This window comes from Pelmatolapia mariae, linkage group LG15 (genome assembly GCF_036321145.2).
Source record: "Pelmatolapia mariae isolate MD_Pm_ZW linkage group LG15, Pm_UMD_F_2, whole genome shotgun sequence".
In the NCBI taxonomy this organism is placed as follows: domain Eukaryota; kingdom Metazoa; phylum Chordata; class Actinopteri; order Cichliformes; family Cichlidae; genus Pelmatolapia; species Pelmatolapia mariae.
Genome location: NC_086240.1, coordinates 19577657 through 19595213, shown reverse-complemented (window position 1 = coordinate 19595213; position 17557 = coordinate 19577657). Strand labels below are relative to the sequence as shown.

Genomic DNA, 17557 nt, shown 5'->3' with positions numbered 1-17557 from the left:
TGTGTTATTCTGCTTGAAGGAGGTGGTTCAAAGGGATGGAGATGATCACAAACCATATTCAGGTATGCTGTGGTGTTTAAATAGAAAAACTTTAATAGAAGAAAACATCTTCAACATCATTACGCCACCACCAGCAGCCTGAAGCTTTGATACGAGGCAGGATAGAGCCATGCTTTCATGTTGTTTATGCTAAATTCTGATCCTAACATTCAAATGTGACGACAGAAATCAAGATTCATCACATCAGTTCAATACAATTTATTCATACAGCGCTAAATCACAACAACAGTCGCCTCAAGGTGCTTTATATCGTAAGGTAGACCCTACAATATTACATAAAGCACTGGTGAGCATCAGGTGAAGCTTTTCGAGAATTCTATTGACCAACTGTGGTGAGTCTCTGTCAACTATAGCATCAGTTTTCTGTTCTTAGCTGACAGTAGTGGCACCCAGAATGGTCTGCTGATATAGTCCATCTGCTTCAATGTGTGATTCAGAGATACCGTGGTTGTAATGAGTGGTTATTGGAGTTGCTATTGCCTTCTTTTCAGGTCAAAGCAGTCTGGCCATTCTCTGATATCACAATGCATTTCTACCCAGAGAATTGCTGCTCACTGGATAGTTTCTGTTTTTCAGACCATTCTCTAAACCTTAGAGATGGTGGTTTGGGGAAACTCCCAGATCAGCAGTTCCTGAAATACTCGGATGAGCCCATCGATCACCAGCAAACATGCTACATTCAAAGTCACTTTAATGGCCTTTCTTCCCCGTTGTAAAGCTCAGTTTGAACCTCAGAACTCCTGACTACATCAAAATTCCTAAATCCACTGAGTTGCTTGCAGTGATTGGCTGATTAGATTTGCAATAAGGAGCAGCTGAACAGGTGTACCTAATAACGCAGCAGATGAGTGAGTAAGTTGGTGCCAAATCTAGAATCAGTTTCATGTATAGCCACAATAAAAGACACAAAATGGCTGGGCATACCTCGAAGCTACAATTTAAAAAAAAAAAAAAGGATTAACAGATTCAGCCTTCAAGTTCTCTCCTCCATCAACAGTCGAGTTGCTATACTTGTTGAAATATATGCTGATTCTCTAAAAGAACCAAGGTGGAACTGGCTCAGCACACCATCAGTAAAAAAGACAGGGCTGTGATAGAAATCCAGTTTTCTTCACGCCAAACCCTACACTGTGACAAAGTAATGAAAAGTTGGTTGTAAAGCTAAATTATTTTAAACGATTTTTTCTTGACATGATGGACTAAATGTATGATTATCAAAATTCCAGAAATACAAGAGGGAGAGACGAAACTCTACAAATATGATGATCATCTCTAAATAAAATCGTTTTGGCAAATCCTGTTGTTAACATATATAACCCGGTACTTTTTATTTATATAATAAACTTTAATATGTTACATGAAAAACAGCACTTTGGGGGAATACATTTTCCAAAATAAATATATATATAGATATATGGTATACACTCCAATTATGTTGCCTTATTAGAGAAAAATACGCAACAAAATCATACAGGACTAGAAATTCACCAAAAGACTTTGCTATAGTTTTATATGATTCTGGCAAACTTTAAAGGACACATATCATAATTTCCAGCCGCATAATATAACATTTTGGACTTAGCAAGAGTAGCTTTGTATGATTCATAGTTCAAAATAATGCTTATTATTATTATTTGGCATACTTGGCTTTGTGCAGCCCCCGGTTCATCCTCTTTGAGTTCCCTCCATTAAAACCAGCGATTCTCAAACCACAATTTTATCAATTACTACCAACAAAAAAAGACAGTGCTGAACTTCAGGGGACTAAAGGTCAGCAGAAAAGCTCATGAGCAAAGCCTCAAGTGTTTAATTTTTCATAAAAAAAATAATGTTCATTAAACTTCACACTTTACCAAACTCACTCACACCCCACCTACTGTGACTCTGTGCTCTACAGTCTGAGAAACACTGCTTTATTTTACTGTTTATGCAAATATTTTATTACAGGCTGTGTTGAATATTTTGGCTGCCTGACCTTTTGGGACAAATTAAGTACACTTTATGTTTTTCTGAATAGCTACAGGTCATAAACAGAAGGTTTGACAGGCAGGTGGGTTGGGCTTCTGTCCTCAGACCCATGAATGTGCGTGTGGCTGACGTGACCAAATTTGGAATATCTGCTCTCACTTACATCCTAAAGAACCAGCAGGAAGAAAAAAGGACCTGAAACAGAGCATTTAACAAAGTCTGAAGCCTTCTCGCTCACATATGCTGACCACATGATTAGACTCTGATTATGTTTAATATGAACATCCACCATTGTAAAAGTGTGTATATGTGTTTATGTACATGAAAAAAATCAGGTCCTATAGGACTGTAACAGGCACTCAATGCTTTTTGTGTCTGCCGTACGGCAATTTAATGTGATTAAAACACACAGCAAAAATATGGCACATTAAAGTCGTACAGAGGCAGAAATAGCGCATGTTTTGTGCAGTAAAATGAAAATGGTTGTCTCAAAGTAACCAGTGTTTAATGAATCAGTTGTAATAGATGAGACAAGTGTCTATTTTAGTATATGTATCAGAAGTAAAGGAGAAATGCTGATATTCCATCAGTGATTTTGTTAGGACATAAGTATGAATTCACAAGCATCTCAGTATGTTCGCTGAATCTATCAGCAGCTGATATACAGTGACAGTCAGAGGGGATCGGTGTGGAGGTGTTCGGCAACGTTCACGGCAGCAGAGCTTTGGATCTTTCTAACAGGAAACGAGGATAAATTAAGAGACATCGAAGAAATGCAGAGTGCAAATTCAGAACGTCCTGGATTGGGCTCTGATGGTTTTTTTCTCGGGTCTCTGATTGGCTACAGGTACATGCCATTAATGAGGTAATCTGACTCCTCTGTAGTGAGGGGACGCGCTTTCTTCAGTTTGTGGCGGACGAGCCTGAGACGACAGCTGATCATGAGCAGCAGCAGGGCGGTGATGATTAGGCCAAGTGCCAGAGGAAGGATGGCACCTGGAGAAAGAAATGCACCCCATTCAGAAAAGGTCATCGGATAGAAAGGGAAGAGCCACAAAAAGCAGACAGAAGCTCTGGGTCTCACCTGACTCTGGGACTGGGTGTCCTCCCATGACTGGAAATGGTTTGGAGATGGGGGCGTCACTCACTGCTTGGCTCTGGTTGGTTTTAGGGGAAGCTTAAAAAATAAAACCGCTTAGATGAGAAAACAGCTGACTCACAACACTGAATTATTGACATGTGTTTGATTCTTTGGATGAATATACCTATCTCAGTCTGCTTGGTGACTGGAGGAGCCACACTAGCAGGTCTGAAAGCTGGACCTAAAAGGTGTTCGTACATAATAAAGTCAATCTTACTACAAAATAAATAAATCAAAATTAATGTAAGGTGGGCTCTCACTTTTTTGTATGCATTCACTGACACAGTCCGACTCCTGGAGGAAGTTGTTGTGGTTTCCCTGGCAGCCTCCGTACAGGAAGTGTTTGCACTCTCCCACATTTTGGTCGTAATACCACCGTGGGAAGGTGCCTTTACAGGGTCCCACAACTGGAGCAGCAGCACATGGGTCTAAAGGAACAAGACACGGCCTTTATATTTAACACATTTAAATGATTCTTGCACAGCAATGACACCTGTTCAGAGACAGTAGTAAAAAAGCAATATCCTTTTTAGTGGCCAGCATGGGGAGACTCCTGGGGAGTGGTAACAGTTCTCAGTGTCCTTGATCTGTGACCTCAGTAAACAATTTTATGGGCTCAGTCACCAGCTTCAGATCATAATGAATACAACAAAATTAGTTTATTTTGGAATGTATGCTAATTATTAGAGACAGGAAGGCTAACAGTGGTGTCCTCAGTTTCACTGTGCTGATCCCTCATTTGTCACATCAAGTTGAAAAAAATCAACAGCTCAAAGTTGAACACTCAGGTCGAGGCTGGAAGATGAAGTACATATTTAATACAGCCTATAGTAGCTAGTGTTACAATTTTAATATCCAACACTTCAACATTTATCCTACAAATGGATTCAGGTAAATTGATTTTAGCATTGAATAATCAATATTAAATACTATTATGTAATAAAAGAGATGCTGTTACAGTATTAAACATACTGCCATATTAATAGAATGGCACACCACTCGAATAACCCTGACTTTACATCTTTGGGTGAATTCGGCAACAGCGAAAATGATAGTAGAAGTATATCTTCCAGCAAAAACAAAAACAAAACAGAAAAGAAAAAGCTTTTAAACCTTGTTTTGAAGCAAAGATTTTAAGGATTTCTGATCAAATTTCCTTTGCGACTCTACACTTTAGTTCTTATCAGCAGTTATGAGTTACAGTTGAAAATTAAGTTATTCAGGTCAAGCTTCAAAATAACTTTCCAAAGCCATTTTAAGGTGGGATGCTGAGACTTGCTTCTATAAAGATTTGTAGGAGTTTTATATTAAAGTCAATTTTTCTGTTTGTGTATATCTATTTAATCAAAGTGTGCATTTGAATAAATAAATGAAGGTTACTTAGTCCTTCCATGTACAACCTGACAGAAGTATCTTACTTCTCTGGCAGTATTGACTCTATAGTGTTGTGTAGGTTATAGACAGCAGGATAAATTAATAAGAAGATTGACAGAATATTAGTCGAAGATGATATTGATAAGCTATGTTTTTCCTTGTATCTGACTATTTTCTACTTAAACAACTTAATACTGACATATTAACAATTTAAGCATAGAGGGACACTACTACTGTTCACTGAGCCTCATCAGAAATGGTCTCAGTGCTAAGGTGGCTGTGAAGAAGCCATTCTTAAGGAAGGGAAACAGGGAGAAAAGGCTGATGTATCCCATATTACACAGGAACTGGGATAAAAGTCCGTGGCAACATTTCTGATGGAGTGATAAATCCAAAATGAAAGTATTCAGGTTCAGTCTTTTTACTGCCAATGCAGTAAAAGCGTAGCTTGACAGAAGAATACACAATAGAACACCATCAGTCATGACTTGGCCTTCACAGTGCCCGGACCTCAACATCATTGAAGCAGCGTGGGATTATCTTGACAGAGAACAGAACAAAAGAGGGTCAACATCCAAAAAAGAGCTTTGGATGTCCTTCATGAAGCTTAAAGAACTACTCCTGAAGACTATTTACAGAAATTACAATAAAGTTTATCTAAGGGAGCTCAGGAAGTGTGGAAGAATAAAGGTGGTCCAACCAAATATTGACTTTCAATCTTGTTAGGATTGTACAAACTCTGTTTTGCCTTATATACTATATTTCCATGTGTGCATGCATTTCTTGTTTTTCTAGCAAAAGATAAAGAAATGAAGGGTGACCAAAAGACTGCTATTGTCATAAAGTGGGTTTAACAATCTGCAGCTTTTCTATGTTTGATCAAACAAGCTTGGCTGTAGGACTGTTGCTTGGACTTTGTGTCTAAATAAAGAGATAAAGTGATACGGACAGCTAAGATTATTTTGAGCCCTTGTACCAGCGACTTAAGATATCATCCAATGTCATCATTGGATGATATCTTGAGTGCAAAGGTCAAAGCCCTCTACACAACAGTGGAGTAACTATTTTTCCTTTTGACTTTGAGCACTAAACAATGAGGTATCATCTTAGTTTCCTAAGCACTTGGACGTGCATTTGTCAAATGAAGAAAAGACTCCTGAGAATCCACCTTGAGCACAAAATATCTATAGTAAAACAGCAGTGTGGTCAGTGACATTCAGGGATCGGATGGCAGAGCGGACAGAGGAGCTTTGTTCCAGCACTCAGAGTGGATGCAGGCAAAGAGCTGCTTTCCCAGGGACCGCAGAGTGGCCCTGTGGCTTTGCCAGCATTTTGAGCTCCGTGCCATGACTCAGTGGCTGCCTACAGGCTCCATCTGCTTCAGTACCCAGACACACCAAACCCTCTTGGTCTCTTCACAAAGGGGATTCTGCACCAATGACACAAATTCCTGTATCCTACATTTTCATATTCTTCTGTTTCTCCTTTCCTAAACAGACTGCAATGAAGAAATGCTCCAAAGTGTGACTAAAGTGCTTTAAACATAGTTAACATCACCATTTTATATTAATTGCCTAAATCTGTCTAATAATGAGCTAGCTCAGTACACTGTAGACATGGGCTTTCATCTATAAAGGTTTTGGCTGCACACTGTCTCAGTCGTGGCGTTGCCTCGTTGGAGGCTGGGACTACGCCATAAAACGACCTCTGTGATAACACATGCCAACCTCTTTCTTCAGAAAACCGTAGGCTACCTGGGCTTAATGTAGTACTTTTTATTTCCTCCAAAATAAGCTTTATAGTCCATATGCTTCTTATTTCAGTGTCTAGCCCTGGACAACCAAGGTTGCCTTCCTTTGTGCTGTCCATGCCGCTAAGAATAGCTTCTTTATTTTGCTAAAAAAATGCTTCATTATTGTAAAAACAACAATAGAAAGAAAAGAAATAACTATTAGTATTTTGTTGACCCTGCTTGCTTTACAGGTGAACTAATAACTTCAGCATCACTTTTAATAACAGGCTAGCAGTTGGCCAATCAAACTTGGCTTACATACTGTTTTACTGGAGCCAGACCGCTGGCTGTGACAAACGACTGGCTCTAGTTTTAGTGCAGACGTCCAGCCCAACCACTATTAATGCTAAATAATTCAATTATGTTGTAGTCCTGAAACTCTTAACTAATTAGTAACATGAACTCTGTACAGATGTTGCGTTAACAGTTGGTTAATTTTTGCTTTAATGGAATTTCTTATGTTGGACTTGCGGCACCATCTTGTGGTTTACAGTGGTTATCATGACGGAGCAAAGCCTGTCCCTATTTCAACTTCCCTTTATATCTCTGCATCTTGTACAAAGGCTCCTTTTAAATAAGTGTTTTTTAAGTACCTTGGAGCATGAACACCACCAGAGACGTTATAGGAGAGAGCCAAGGCACTCAAAGAACCCCGAATAGAAATTTATGGGATAACTACTCATTGCCCGGCCTTCCTTGAGAGCCAATCAACAGCCAGTCTGGTGATTTATGAGCCAATTGAATTGTACTGAGGCATGTCCCCAAAAGACTTTCACAGTATGTTAACCGTGTGCTGGCAGGCACATCTGAACGTCATAGTAAAGATGTAGGAAAGCATCCTTATCAATTTTCCTTATCACTTATCAAATTTGTATTCACAAATCTGAATTAGCATGGTGTGTACGCGGTGGTCTGGTGGGATGAACCAAGATGTCGATCATGTTGGCACTATGGACTGAGCCATCAATGAAGCCACACTCCTGTGAAACTTTGAGTTGGCGCTGGCGAAGTACAACATCTTTTTAAATCTCAGTTTTATTTAAGTGCTTTTTAAAAAAAATCGTATCTGAGTAGTGATTCTATATATGCTGTTTTTATATCCCCGAGAACATTAAAATGACAATTTTAAGATGCCCTCAGAGTGGTTTAACATGCTTTTACAAGGACTTTGACCTCTCTACCTTGACTGACTGAAGCTCCCTGTTCACTGGCACTTTGAGAAGGAGCTGCCTTGCTTGTGTCTTGCGGTGTGATGGTCTTCCTGGCTCCAGTCGGGAGCATGGAGACGTCTTCAGCTTTCTTTGTCTGAGCGACAGGCCGCTGAGGGCTGGGCGGGTCCACAGCGTGGGTCACTGACTTTCGGCTGCCATCGACTAGAAAAAAACAAAAGAAGCCATCGCTTAAGGGAAGGTATGTTTATGGATTTTTGCTAGCATTTATATTGATGAAATGACTCAAATAATTTCAGTCTTACAAAAGACTTCTATTATCCACTCATCACAAAAACATATTAACAGATATTTTACTCACTAGTTGTAAATTTGATCTTTTAAGACAACTGTACATTAGCTTAACACATAGTTTTTACAGGTTAACTGACCAACGGCTCTCTTTTTAGTCATGCTGGCTTCAGCTGAAACCAACACTGAGTGAGTTCGGGCTTGTTCAAAAGCACACTGCCATATAAGAAAGTGTCGTTCTTGATTTATAAGAGAAAAGAGTTTTGTACTGAAATGAATTAATTTTATTTAGTATGCATAATCATTAAAAGTGAAACTTTAATAGAAATGAAAATTGGATTAGTCTTCCAGCTCTAACAAAGTGAGTACTAGGTGTTTCCTACAGTTTGGGCAGAAATCTTCGTCTGAGCGGTCTGGACAGTGCTGCTTCCCATCGCAGGCATAGGTGATGTCAATACAGCAACCGTCATCACACTTAAATTGGTAGTTCGAGCAGTGACCGGTACATACTGCGGGCACAGATAAGAATACAGTAACTACACATCTTCTCTTTTAAATGGTAAAGGAATATGTCACAAGTTACACACCCTTTAGCGGTAATCAGTGCAGCACAAAGGAAGTTGCAGAACATAGGTGGAAGTTTTGGTGAGTTCATTACCTTCTGCTTGGTGTTTTGGAGCCAGTACGGTGACAGAGATGTTATCGGAGCTCTTCTGTCCCGCTGTGTCAGTGACTGTCATCTGAAACGTGTAGACTCCTTCCTGGAGGCCACTGATCTTCAGCAACCCTGGATGTGTTGACTTTAGCGCACAAACAAAAAATACGTCTCTGAAGCAATCAACTTCTAGACTTTTATTTTGCCAAATTAAAAAGATCAAAAACACCTAGTGAGGACTACTGTAAAACAGCACTGGGTTTTAAACATGTAGCAGTATATGCATCATGGATCATACATCCATCCTACTTACTTCTCTGACAGACTGGCTCAGCTCCTCTGGCACAAGAACAGATACAGGAAATGTTCCATACCACATGCAATCAATCCCAGCAATGCACCACATCTGTGTAGCAGAGATAATCTGCTCTCTCATGCTAACGCTTTATTTTATCTTTGCACAATCACAACACTTACACAGTCATACTGACGCCATCTGATATTTACTATGCTGTTTATATTACATGTTTTTTTTTGTTTCCTACATGTTTTTAAATCGCTTTTATTTTTGCTTTTTTGAATTTGACATATTTTTTGTTGTTAGATCTTACAACATTACTTATTAAATTTAATTATTTCACTTGATTGTATTTATTTTTATTTGATTTTGACAAAATGTATTTTCTACTTTTCTACTTTAAGCTAATAAGGGATAAGTAAGGTCTATCTATTATCTTATCAATAAAAATCTGTACCAGGGCAGGATATACAATACATATAAAAAGGCTAGAAGACTGATTAAGAGGGACGGGTACTGAGGGACGTAGTGAAGGGTAAGTAATAAGTGTTGTGTTGTTTCTCCTTTGCTTTGATGATTTTGATTTTGTGTGTTATTTTTAGCTGCAGAGTTTTTTGTCTGACATCATTTGATATTTCTGTACTATTGTTATTTTTATGCCATTGTGCTGCAGTCAGAATCACTTTTTTTATTTTTTATTTCCAGCATTAAAAGCAAAATTAGCAGAGCAGAATAACCTATAAAATGCTGAGACTGGACATCTTCTGACAGCATCACCCACTAGTTTATCTTCCAATTGTTTCCTTTTTCCCATACCTAGGTTCTTAGATTTCATATTAGATTATACTGCAGATTTTTTAGACCAAATTAAATTTTCCATAACTTGGCCCATGAGTTTTATATTACCGGTATATTACATTATATTATATTACTGTTGCCATACATAATTTTCAAGAGTTGTGCAACCTGCTATGAACAGAGAGTTGCTCTATAATGAGCACTGTGTCAACATGGTTCTGTACTTTCCTGCCAATTGTTTTCATTGGGAGCTATTTTCTGCTAAAGGTAGAAAATACAGAAAATTAGTGGTTTTAATATTTACACAAGAACAGGAAAAGCTGTGCAGGGTGTTTAAAATCTCTTTAATGTTATAACCACAGGACAGTGTCTCATATTGCTGCTTACCTAAGGGCAGTTTAGAAATAATAAACTCTTTATTTGTGTTGATTCAGTAAAGCATTGTGGATCTCTGCACACAAGCCACTCTGTTGACTTAACTAATGAAAATACCCAAACGCATTTAGCTTTCTGGGTATTCATATTGCAAATGAAAACATCAGAGACACCTGAAGGAGAGAACAATAGAGATGTATATATGTGGATCTTTAGTCTAATCCTTTGTCACCGCCATAGTTAGAGGCTTTCATCTACACCTGTATAGACTGTATTGACTAAGGCACATGCTGACCTTCATATTGATGGCTGTGTCTCCTTTAATCAGACTCCACTCATAGCGGCGGATCCCGTGGTCGTCCACGCTGTCACGGCCATCCAGCACAGCCCAATCTGTGGGCAGTTGGATAACCACATCCTGTCCAGCGTCACTGCGAGGAGGCTCATCCACGTCTGCAATATCAAGCACGGGTAAATGGAAAGTGTCCTCTACATGCCTCTTTATTTACTCTCTTCATCCAATTTTCACATTAAATCATGTTTGATTCTATCGCAGGCTAAAACATGATTAGATATTTTTTGTTTTTTATCCACTTATATCCATCCACATATATCCTTTTAATTCCATTGCTCAGGCCCAAAGCCCCTCACAAAAACATCTGCTTCTATTCTCAGGAGGGCAAGGCTACAAACCTATGAGGCAAATCATTAACCCTCTCTACTGCATTATCTGGATAAGAAGCAGGTGATAAAGGCTGGTTCTGCTGTTAAAGTCAGTTTCTGTCAGCTGTTACAAAGCTGACAGAAAGTTGTTATCCTGTTTTAACAGCAGGGTTTCCTGGTGGGATTAAATAAAAAAATACAGTAAAGTGACAGAAAATTACCCGGAGAAGGTTTCTGCCACAAACCTGAGGAAAATTAATAAATTGCTTTTGGTATCTTAGTTTATAACACCTCATATAGAAGATTACAAAAGCCCATCCAATAAGATCATCAGTGATCTAATTGTAACATCATAATTCAAGAAATAATTGCTGTCATAAGAGGAAAAACATGCTAATGAATAATAAGTTTTCAGCAACCATTATGAGCCACTGTACATGCTATTTTCTATTGCTCCATCAATTTTACTTAAACATACATGAAGGCATGGGCATCCTATCATTTTCTAAATAACTTATCAGTTATAAATCAGTTCTAAACCCAGTAACTAACACTGCGTGTGTCTGCAGGGTCTCCCACCTGCATCATCCTCATCAGGAGCTTCTTCTCCGGGCCTCCGGGCTGAGCCGCTGGATGAAACAGGGAGGTGTCCCTGCGTTGTGTTGGGAGTCCGGCTGTATGTTGTGAAGCCTTTCTGAGCTGAGAAGGCGCACACATTCTTACTCCTGTAGGTGCAGTTAAACAGGTAGCAACGGAGACTGTCCCCGGGCTGCCTCTGGTCCTCGTGAAGCACCGCCACGGCGCAGTGAGGCTGGGAGCAGCAGGCGTGCACACAGTCCTTCCAGGTATACACCCTGTCCGGGGCCAGCAGGAAGGTGGCTCCCTGCTCGATGGAGTCCTTGGCCCGGATGATGCGATCCCCCGCGGCACTGAAGTCGCCCACGCAGGAGTCCATCACTTCACCTGTCCTGTAGGTCTGGTCCTGCTGCAGCTGTTTGCGGAATTCCTCCAAGAGCTCCTCCACCCCGGATATTTTGGATTTCAAGTCCGATATAGGCGAAGACCGAGCGTCGATGCTGCCAAAGGCGAGCAGCAGCAGCAGCCCTACACAGGCGAGCAGCAGCCGGGGATGCTGAAGCAGAGCCATGTTGTTGATCACACAGTCAGACGGCGTCTCCCTCTGCCTCCGGCTGGCCTCCCGCTCATGAAGCTCCTTCCCGGGACAGACGGCCTTCCTACATTAAATATATCCCCGTTATTATCGTTTAACGCCACTGCTAGGCTGAACAACCAGCTGTAACCGTAGAGCCGCGGAGCTTACCGTTCGTCCTTCGACTGTGCTGGAAATCTGCTGTTGTCATGGTGAGGGGGAGTCGGCGATGGCTGCTGACGTCACGGGGATGAATAAACAGGACGAAAAGCAGCTCACCTGTTAACGGCTCTCATCCACCGGCGGGGGCTGTTTGAGCCAATGTCGTATATTTTTAATTAATCTATCATGTTAAAATAGTTTAAAAATCTTAAATAATGATGATTTGAATAAAATAAAAGACATAAAATATAAAAAAAAATTCAACAAATACATGGAAATAAGACTTCCCATCTCTCCTAAACATTGATTAAATCTTTACTATCCCATACTGCAATACCTGCATTTATTTATTTTATATTTTTGCTCATTAAAATTTTAATTGAATTATTAATGTAACTGTTAGATTTTATATTTTCGTGAGTTTTTCCTTTGTTGAATTATCAAGTGCTACTAGTCTCTCCCTGATATTATTAATAGTGAGTGATAGTAAGTGTAGCCTTGTTATGGATTATTGGAAGAAGTATTTTTATTCTGTACTTAGTCCGTGGGGGGAAAAAAATCACACAAGATTTAAGGCCAACTTCAAATTATACCTGTTAACTTTTTAAATATCTTTAATTCTACAATCTGGTGTTTATTTGCTTTCCTATATTTGCATATCTGTGTATAAACCTAGTTTAATAGGCAGTGCTTGGTAGTAATGCCCCCTTCAAAACTGTTTATTAGCATATTATGATGACTACTTTGTACATTATTGCATAATATTAGATAATTTAATCTAAACCAATGCATTGTGCAATAGATTTTTGGTATTTTAACTGTTCCTAAAATGAGATCCAAGTGTGCTCCTCAGGGTGCTATCAGTTACTGTGTTGCTATTATTTGGAACAAGCTGCCGAAATAGCATTAAAAGAGTTTTATTCTCACAGTCTTACAGTTAATGATGCTCTCCGAGTGTGTGTTAAGTTTTGTTTTCATTTCATTCAAGCTAACAGTAGCCATTGTCGGGCTACAGTTTATTTCTTTTGTTAATCTTTTAATAACATTGAGTTAACATGTAATGAACTATTCTATATAGATAAAATTGACACTGGCATACGAAGGCCATAAAAACATGCAAAGCTTTGAAAATGATCTCTGTAACATATTAAGTAGTGGAGTAAACATACAATACTGGTGAAATCTAAGGTAAACACAATACGGAAATAAGCACAGAAATATATGATTCATATAGTAAGTCCTAACTTTTATTGTCAACATTTTGTTTTTCTAAATGAACGACCTTTCCTCTAGATGATAAGTGCAGAAATTACTCTTTTGGAACAGAGGCAGTGCCTTTTTTATTCATTTAGAAAAAAAACAAGAACAAACAGTTATTTGTGTTTAATTTACTATGGAGAACAACTTCCATTATCATCCCCCTGCTCCCACATTGTTGAAGTGAATTGTTGAAGAACACTTCTAACACAGTTCCTTCACAGCTTCAAGATGAAAAGTTTTATTTTAACAATATATCACAACAATCTTGAATCAGATCTGAAACAAAACAGACACAAGGCTCACCGATTCCTCCCCCGATTTCTGACATTATGGTTTAAAATATTAATAAAAAAGGACATCAAGGTTCTTCCATATGAAGTTTGTTTGCATGTCAGATTTTTCATTACAACTTATATATTTGACTGAATGATGCTGACACAACACAAGCAAGATAAACACAATTTTGTCAATTAAGTGAATATGATCTATGATTTGTGATACTAGAAAATACAATAATATAGAATTAATTTTTCACATGTGCTCATTGCAAACTTGGTCCAATCTACATGGAGATTTGACTGTGTTTAGAGATGTCTTTTTCAAAGTACATAAATGTCATCCACATAGAATTATATAACACTATATTTACATAATAGATTTCTTAAAAATAAAATTGTAGATTCATATTATAAAAGGAAATGTGGAAAAAAAAAGCATGGACAATTTAAATAAGTCTCAGTTCGAAAAAAACAAAACAAAACAAAATAAAAGAAAAAACAAAAGCAGGACATGGAATGACATCCTTCAGATTGCTATAACAATTAAATTAAAACACATTTAAATAAAGTAGTGATAAGATAAGCAATGATAAAAATATCAGTACAGATGAATGTAGTATTTTGTATCTCAGGCCTGTATTAGAAAACGGTCAGTTGTAAACATCACATCTTGTAAAGACAGGAGAAAATGGTTTTTTTGACAGTTTTCAAGATTTCAATAATAGATTTTCCTACCAGTTGTCATTTTAAACACACCTGTAACAAAAGCTGTGCCCTGTCCATCAGGTATAACAAAACTAGTGGCACTTCTCATTAATTTTTACTTTCAAAATGACCTAATATCCAAACTCTTTGTTTTCAAAATTATAAAATACTCCAGAAGATTATTGTGTGGGTGGAAAGCTGCACACTTTGAACATGGTCAACACAGCTTCTTCTCCAGGATCTTGCTTTTATAAACGCTGAGGTAAAGAGGAGTTGTTGGGGACAAAAAAAAGTCCTGGCTTCTCTGAGTGGCTGTCACCACTTAAGGCCTTAGAATAGCTTCTGCCTGTAGTCTGTGATGGCCTTCCATAGCTTACACAAGACCCCACCTCTGTCAAGACAAACAAAACACTGTTAGCTTAAAGCACACACCAATGAATTTTATACCATTTGTAAGAAACCATCAGCTGTCAACCTACATGAAAATATTATATTTTAAATGGTTTACTTTGTCCTGAGAGTCAGAAGGGACTCATGAGCACAACTTTGATATCTGTTGATGACTATTGCATCAAGGAAGGTTTCTGCAAAATACCCATAAACAAAGTAAGTTTGGATTTTAAGATCACACAGAGTTAAGACTGTACGGTCATGAAAAAGACAGTTTTCCCAGGACTCTGTGTAATAACTAATGTTTCTGTATGGTATCGGTATCGCATATCGTTGTGGAGGAATTTTGACCCACTCTTCCTTACAGCATTACTTCAGTTCATCAATCTGGTTGAGGTTTGGAATTTGACTGGGCTATTGATTCCTTTCCTGCTTTTTTAGCCATTCTATTTGGGATCAAGTTTTGTGATTGGGATCATTGTCCTGTTGCATGACACAATTTCAACCAACCTGTGGGTCAGATGTGCAGACAGTAAGTTCCCCTCTAATGCAGCAACATCAGAGGGGAACACCACCCCCACCCCCACCCCAAAACATACAATCACACAAAAAAGACCTAGAGATACCCTGAAGCAATTTAGTAGATATGGTGTGTATAGCTGAATGTTTGATATGACCACTGTGTGGCGCCAGATATCAAACACAACCAATAAGAACTTCATAGTAGTTTGTTTCATTCATGCTTCACTCTAAATTGAACAGTATAATTAGTATGCTAGGACCTGCACTGCTGCAAAGAAACTTTAAAGAGGAGGTGAAAACTGTTGCAGTAGCAGACATCAATATTCATGTTTAGATACGTGTTGTGTGACCTGGTTGAGTAATTATTCAGAGCTATTTTCATCCTAATAAAATTTTAGAAGACATCAGGTTAAGACACAGCATAGCTACGTCCAAACCAAACTGCCCACTTCAGAACTTACAAGAGCAGTATCTTACTAACCTGTGAGGTCCCCGCAAATTAAATTAAATTTTGGTTTATAAACAGATTTACAGAATTTGTGATAAATTAAGTCCTTCATATATTAGCCTCAAAGAACTGCTGAAGTACAAAGCTGCCTTCTGAAACTTTTGTGTAAGAACAGGAAATGCAACAACACACTCCCATTATGCAACGCTCCCATCTTAACCCCCTTGTTTCTCTTCCTGTGATCAGGTACAAGTTTCAGCACGTATTTTGGGGACTAAATACTGAATACAAAATATGAAGCAAATATAGAAATATTTAAAAGCAAAAGAAAAAAAATCATTTTCTACCTCAGTCTTAAACTCTTCAGATCATCTCTTGTGACATCATGAAGGATGTCGTTCAGTGTATACTCCTCATTGAGTATCTAAAGAAACAAAGTGGAGAAAATTATATTTACAGAAATGTTTTTTTTTTTACTTGCATCATCCTAAAAAGGGCTTTGTTAAAAAAACAAAAAAAATCAGAGACCCACCCTGTCTATGGCATCCTGGTCAGCACCGTAACGTGTCAGCCAGCTGGTCAGCTCTGGGTCTTCACGTCTCTCTGCAGGTTGGCTCCTCTGTCCCTCCAAGTCATGCGAAGATGTGGGGGTGTCTAACAGAGAAGATTTTGAGAAGACTCCATAAGCCAAACATTTAAACATTAACAAAAGAACCAGTTTAAAGAGAGATCAAACATGCCGTACACACAGGAAGTGTATGTAACAGATGGACATAGCTGCTGGGTCTGGGCTTTAATCATCGTTCTTTCTAGTGGCCAGCTGGGGGGATAAAGTGTGAATGCACAGAAATCTATGAGAAAGTATTGTGCTTCTGTCTTGGTTTTTACTTCAACAAGTAGTTTCCTGAAGAGTTTAAGGTCTCAGTCACAAGTTTTAAATTGTATTAAAATGCAGCACGATGCTCTTATTGTGAATAATGTCCCAAAAGATGACAGAGCTGGAGATGTTTTTGGACATAGCTACCTTTTGATTGACACTCTGCTAATGTATCGTATGAGAAAAGAAACCAGATAAGACATTAAAACAGATAAAGCGCTAAAACTGAGGCTGTGAAATAGAAGGTGAACAAATAAATGATGTCCCGGTGGTTAGGGCCATATTTCACAGCAGCACTCATGTGGAACTTTTTGCCATGATTGTTTGCTTGTAAAGCAGCTTGTAAAGGTGCCAGAAAAACTGCAGTAACTGTCGCAGTAACAGGATATGCTGCTTTTTCTCTACAAAAAAAAGCAACCTCGTTATCACAAGTCACAGTCACTATCACTGACAGCTTTGTGCAATTGTGTAAGCTGAACATTTAATATTCTTAAACCTCCCTAAATGTTACTTTCAAAGTGACGCGTACTGTTATTTGGTCAGATAAAAGCTTCTGTATGAGAGAAATGGCCACAGTGGATGAAAATATCTTAATTTAACTTCCTAGGACCTGGCGTCCACATATGTGGATATCACATTTTGGGTTATTTAGACCAAAATACTCAATTTTGCTCTACAAGGGCCTGATATCCACTTACAAGGACATTATACTGCTACTGTTCTATTGAAATTTTAAACGAATATCCTCATATGTGGCTCTCATTTTTCTTACAAACAAAAAATAGGTAAAAAAAAAAATCTGGTAATTCTTTGTTTTTACATTCATCAGGTCCCAATCAGCCCAAATATCAAAGAGAAATTAAAAATGCATGCCGTGGAAGAGTTCGGGTCTTAGGAGGTTAAATGTACTTTGTCTAATAATGAGGTAGCAAGTTAATAGTTTCGCTTTGCAGCTACAGGACAGAAAATGGTAGCAGATTGTTTAAAGCTGCTCTACAAAGTTCTTATAATGAGTTTTACCCTTACAGAAAAGCAACCATCATCAGTGGAAATCAACCCCCCCCATCACCAGCTCGGAGTTCAATCTGTACACAATACTGGAATAGCTGATCAGACCAGCAAATTAGAATTAGAAGTCACTTAATTTACACCTCCAGTATGTGATAAGAAAGCTTTGTTCA

The 17557-nt window shown here is 38.5% G+C and overlaps 2 protein-coding genes across 2 annotated transcripts in view; both read right to left on the bottom strand.

Moving 5' to 3' along the window:
- Window positions 1-111: 111 nt before the first annotated feature.
- lrp11 (low density lipoprotein receptor-related protein 11) lies at window positions 112-11968 on the bottom strand. The gene is made up of 10 exons (XM_065472004.1): window positions 11906-11968; window positions 11164-11819; window positions 10217-10374; window positions 8454-8595; window positions 8179-8304; window positions 7517-7708; window positions 3430-3597; window positions 3294-3350; window positions 3113-3205; window positions 112-3024 (listed from the first exon to the last, which is right to left on the bottom strand). Exons 2-10 carry the CDS (start codon window positions 11729-11731, stop codon window positions 2870-2872), a joined length of 1659 nt encoding a protein of 552 aa, XP_065328076.1. The 5' UTR covers window positions 11732-11819; window positions 11906-11968; the 3' UTR covers window positions 112-2869.
- A 1402-nt stretch (window positions 11969-13370) lies between these two features.
- Window positions 13371-17557, bottom strand: part of map3k5 (mitogen-activated protein kinase kinase kinase 5) — an 81827-nt gene continuing 77640 nt past the window's right edge. Inside the window, exons 28-30 of the mRNA XM_063494964.1 lie at window positions 16032-16153; window positions 15847-15923; window positions 13371-14530 (exon numbers count right to left, since the gene is read on the bottom strand). Of these exons, the coding sequence (XP_063351034.1) occupies window positions 14470-14530; window positions 15847-15923; window positions 16032-16153 (260 nt within the window). The 3' untranslated portion in view covers window positions 13371-14469. The remainder of the gene's footprint in view (window positions 14531-15846; window positions 15924-16031; window positions 16154-17557) is intronic.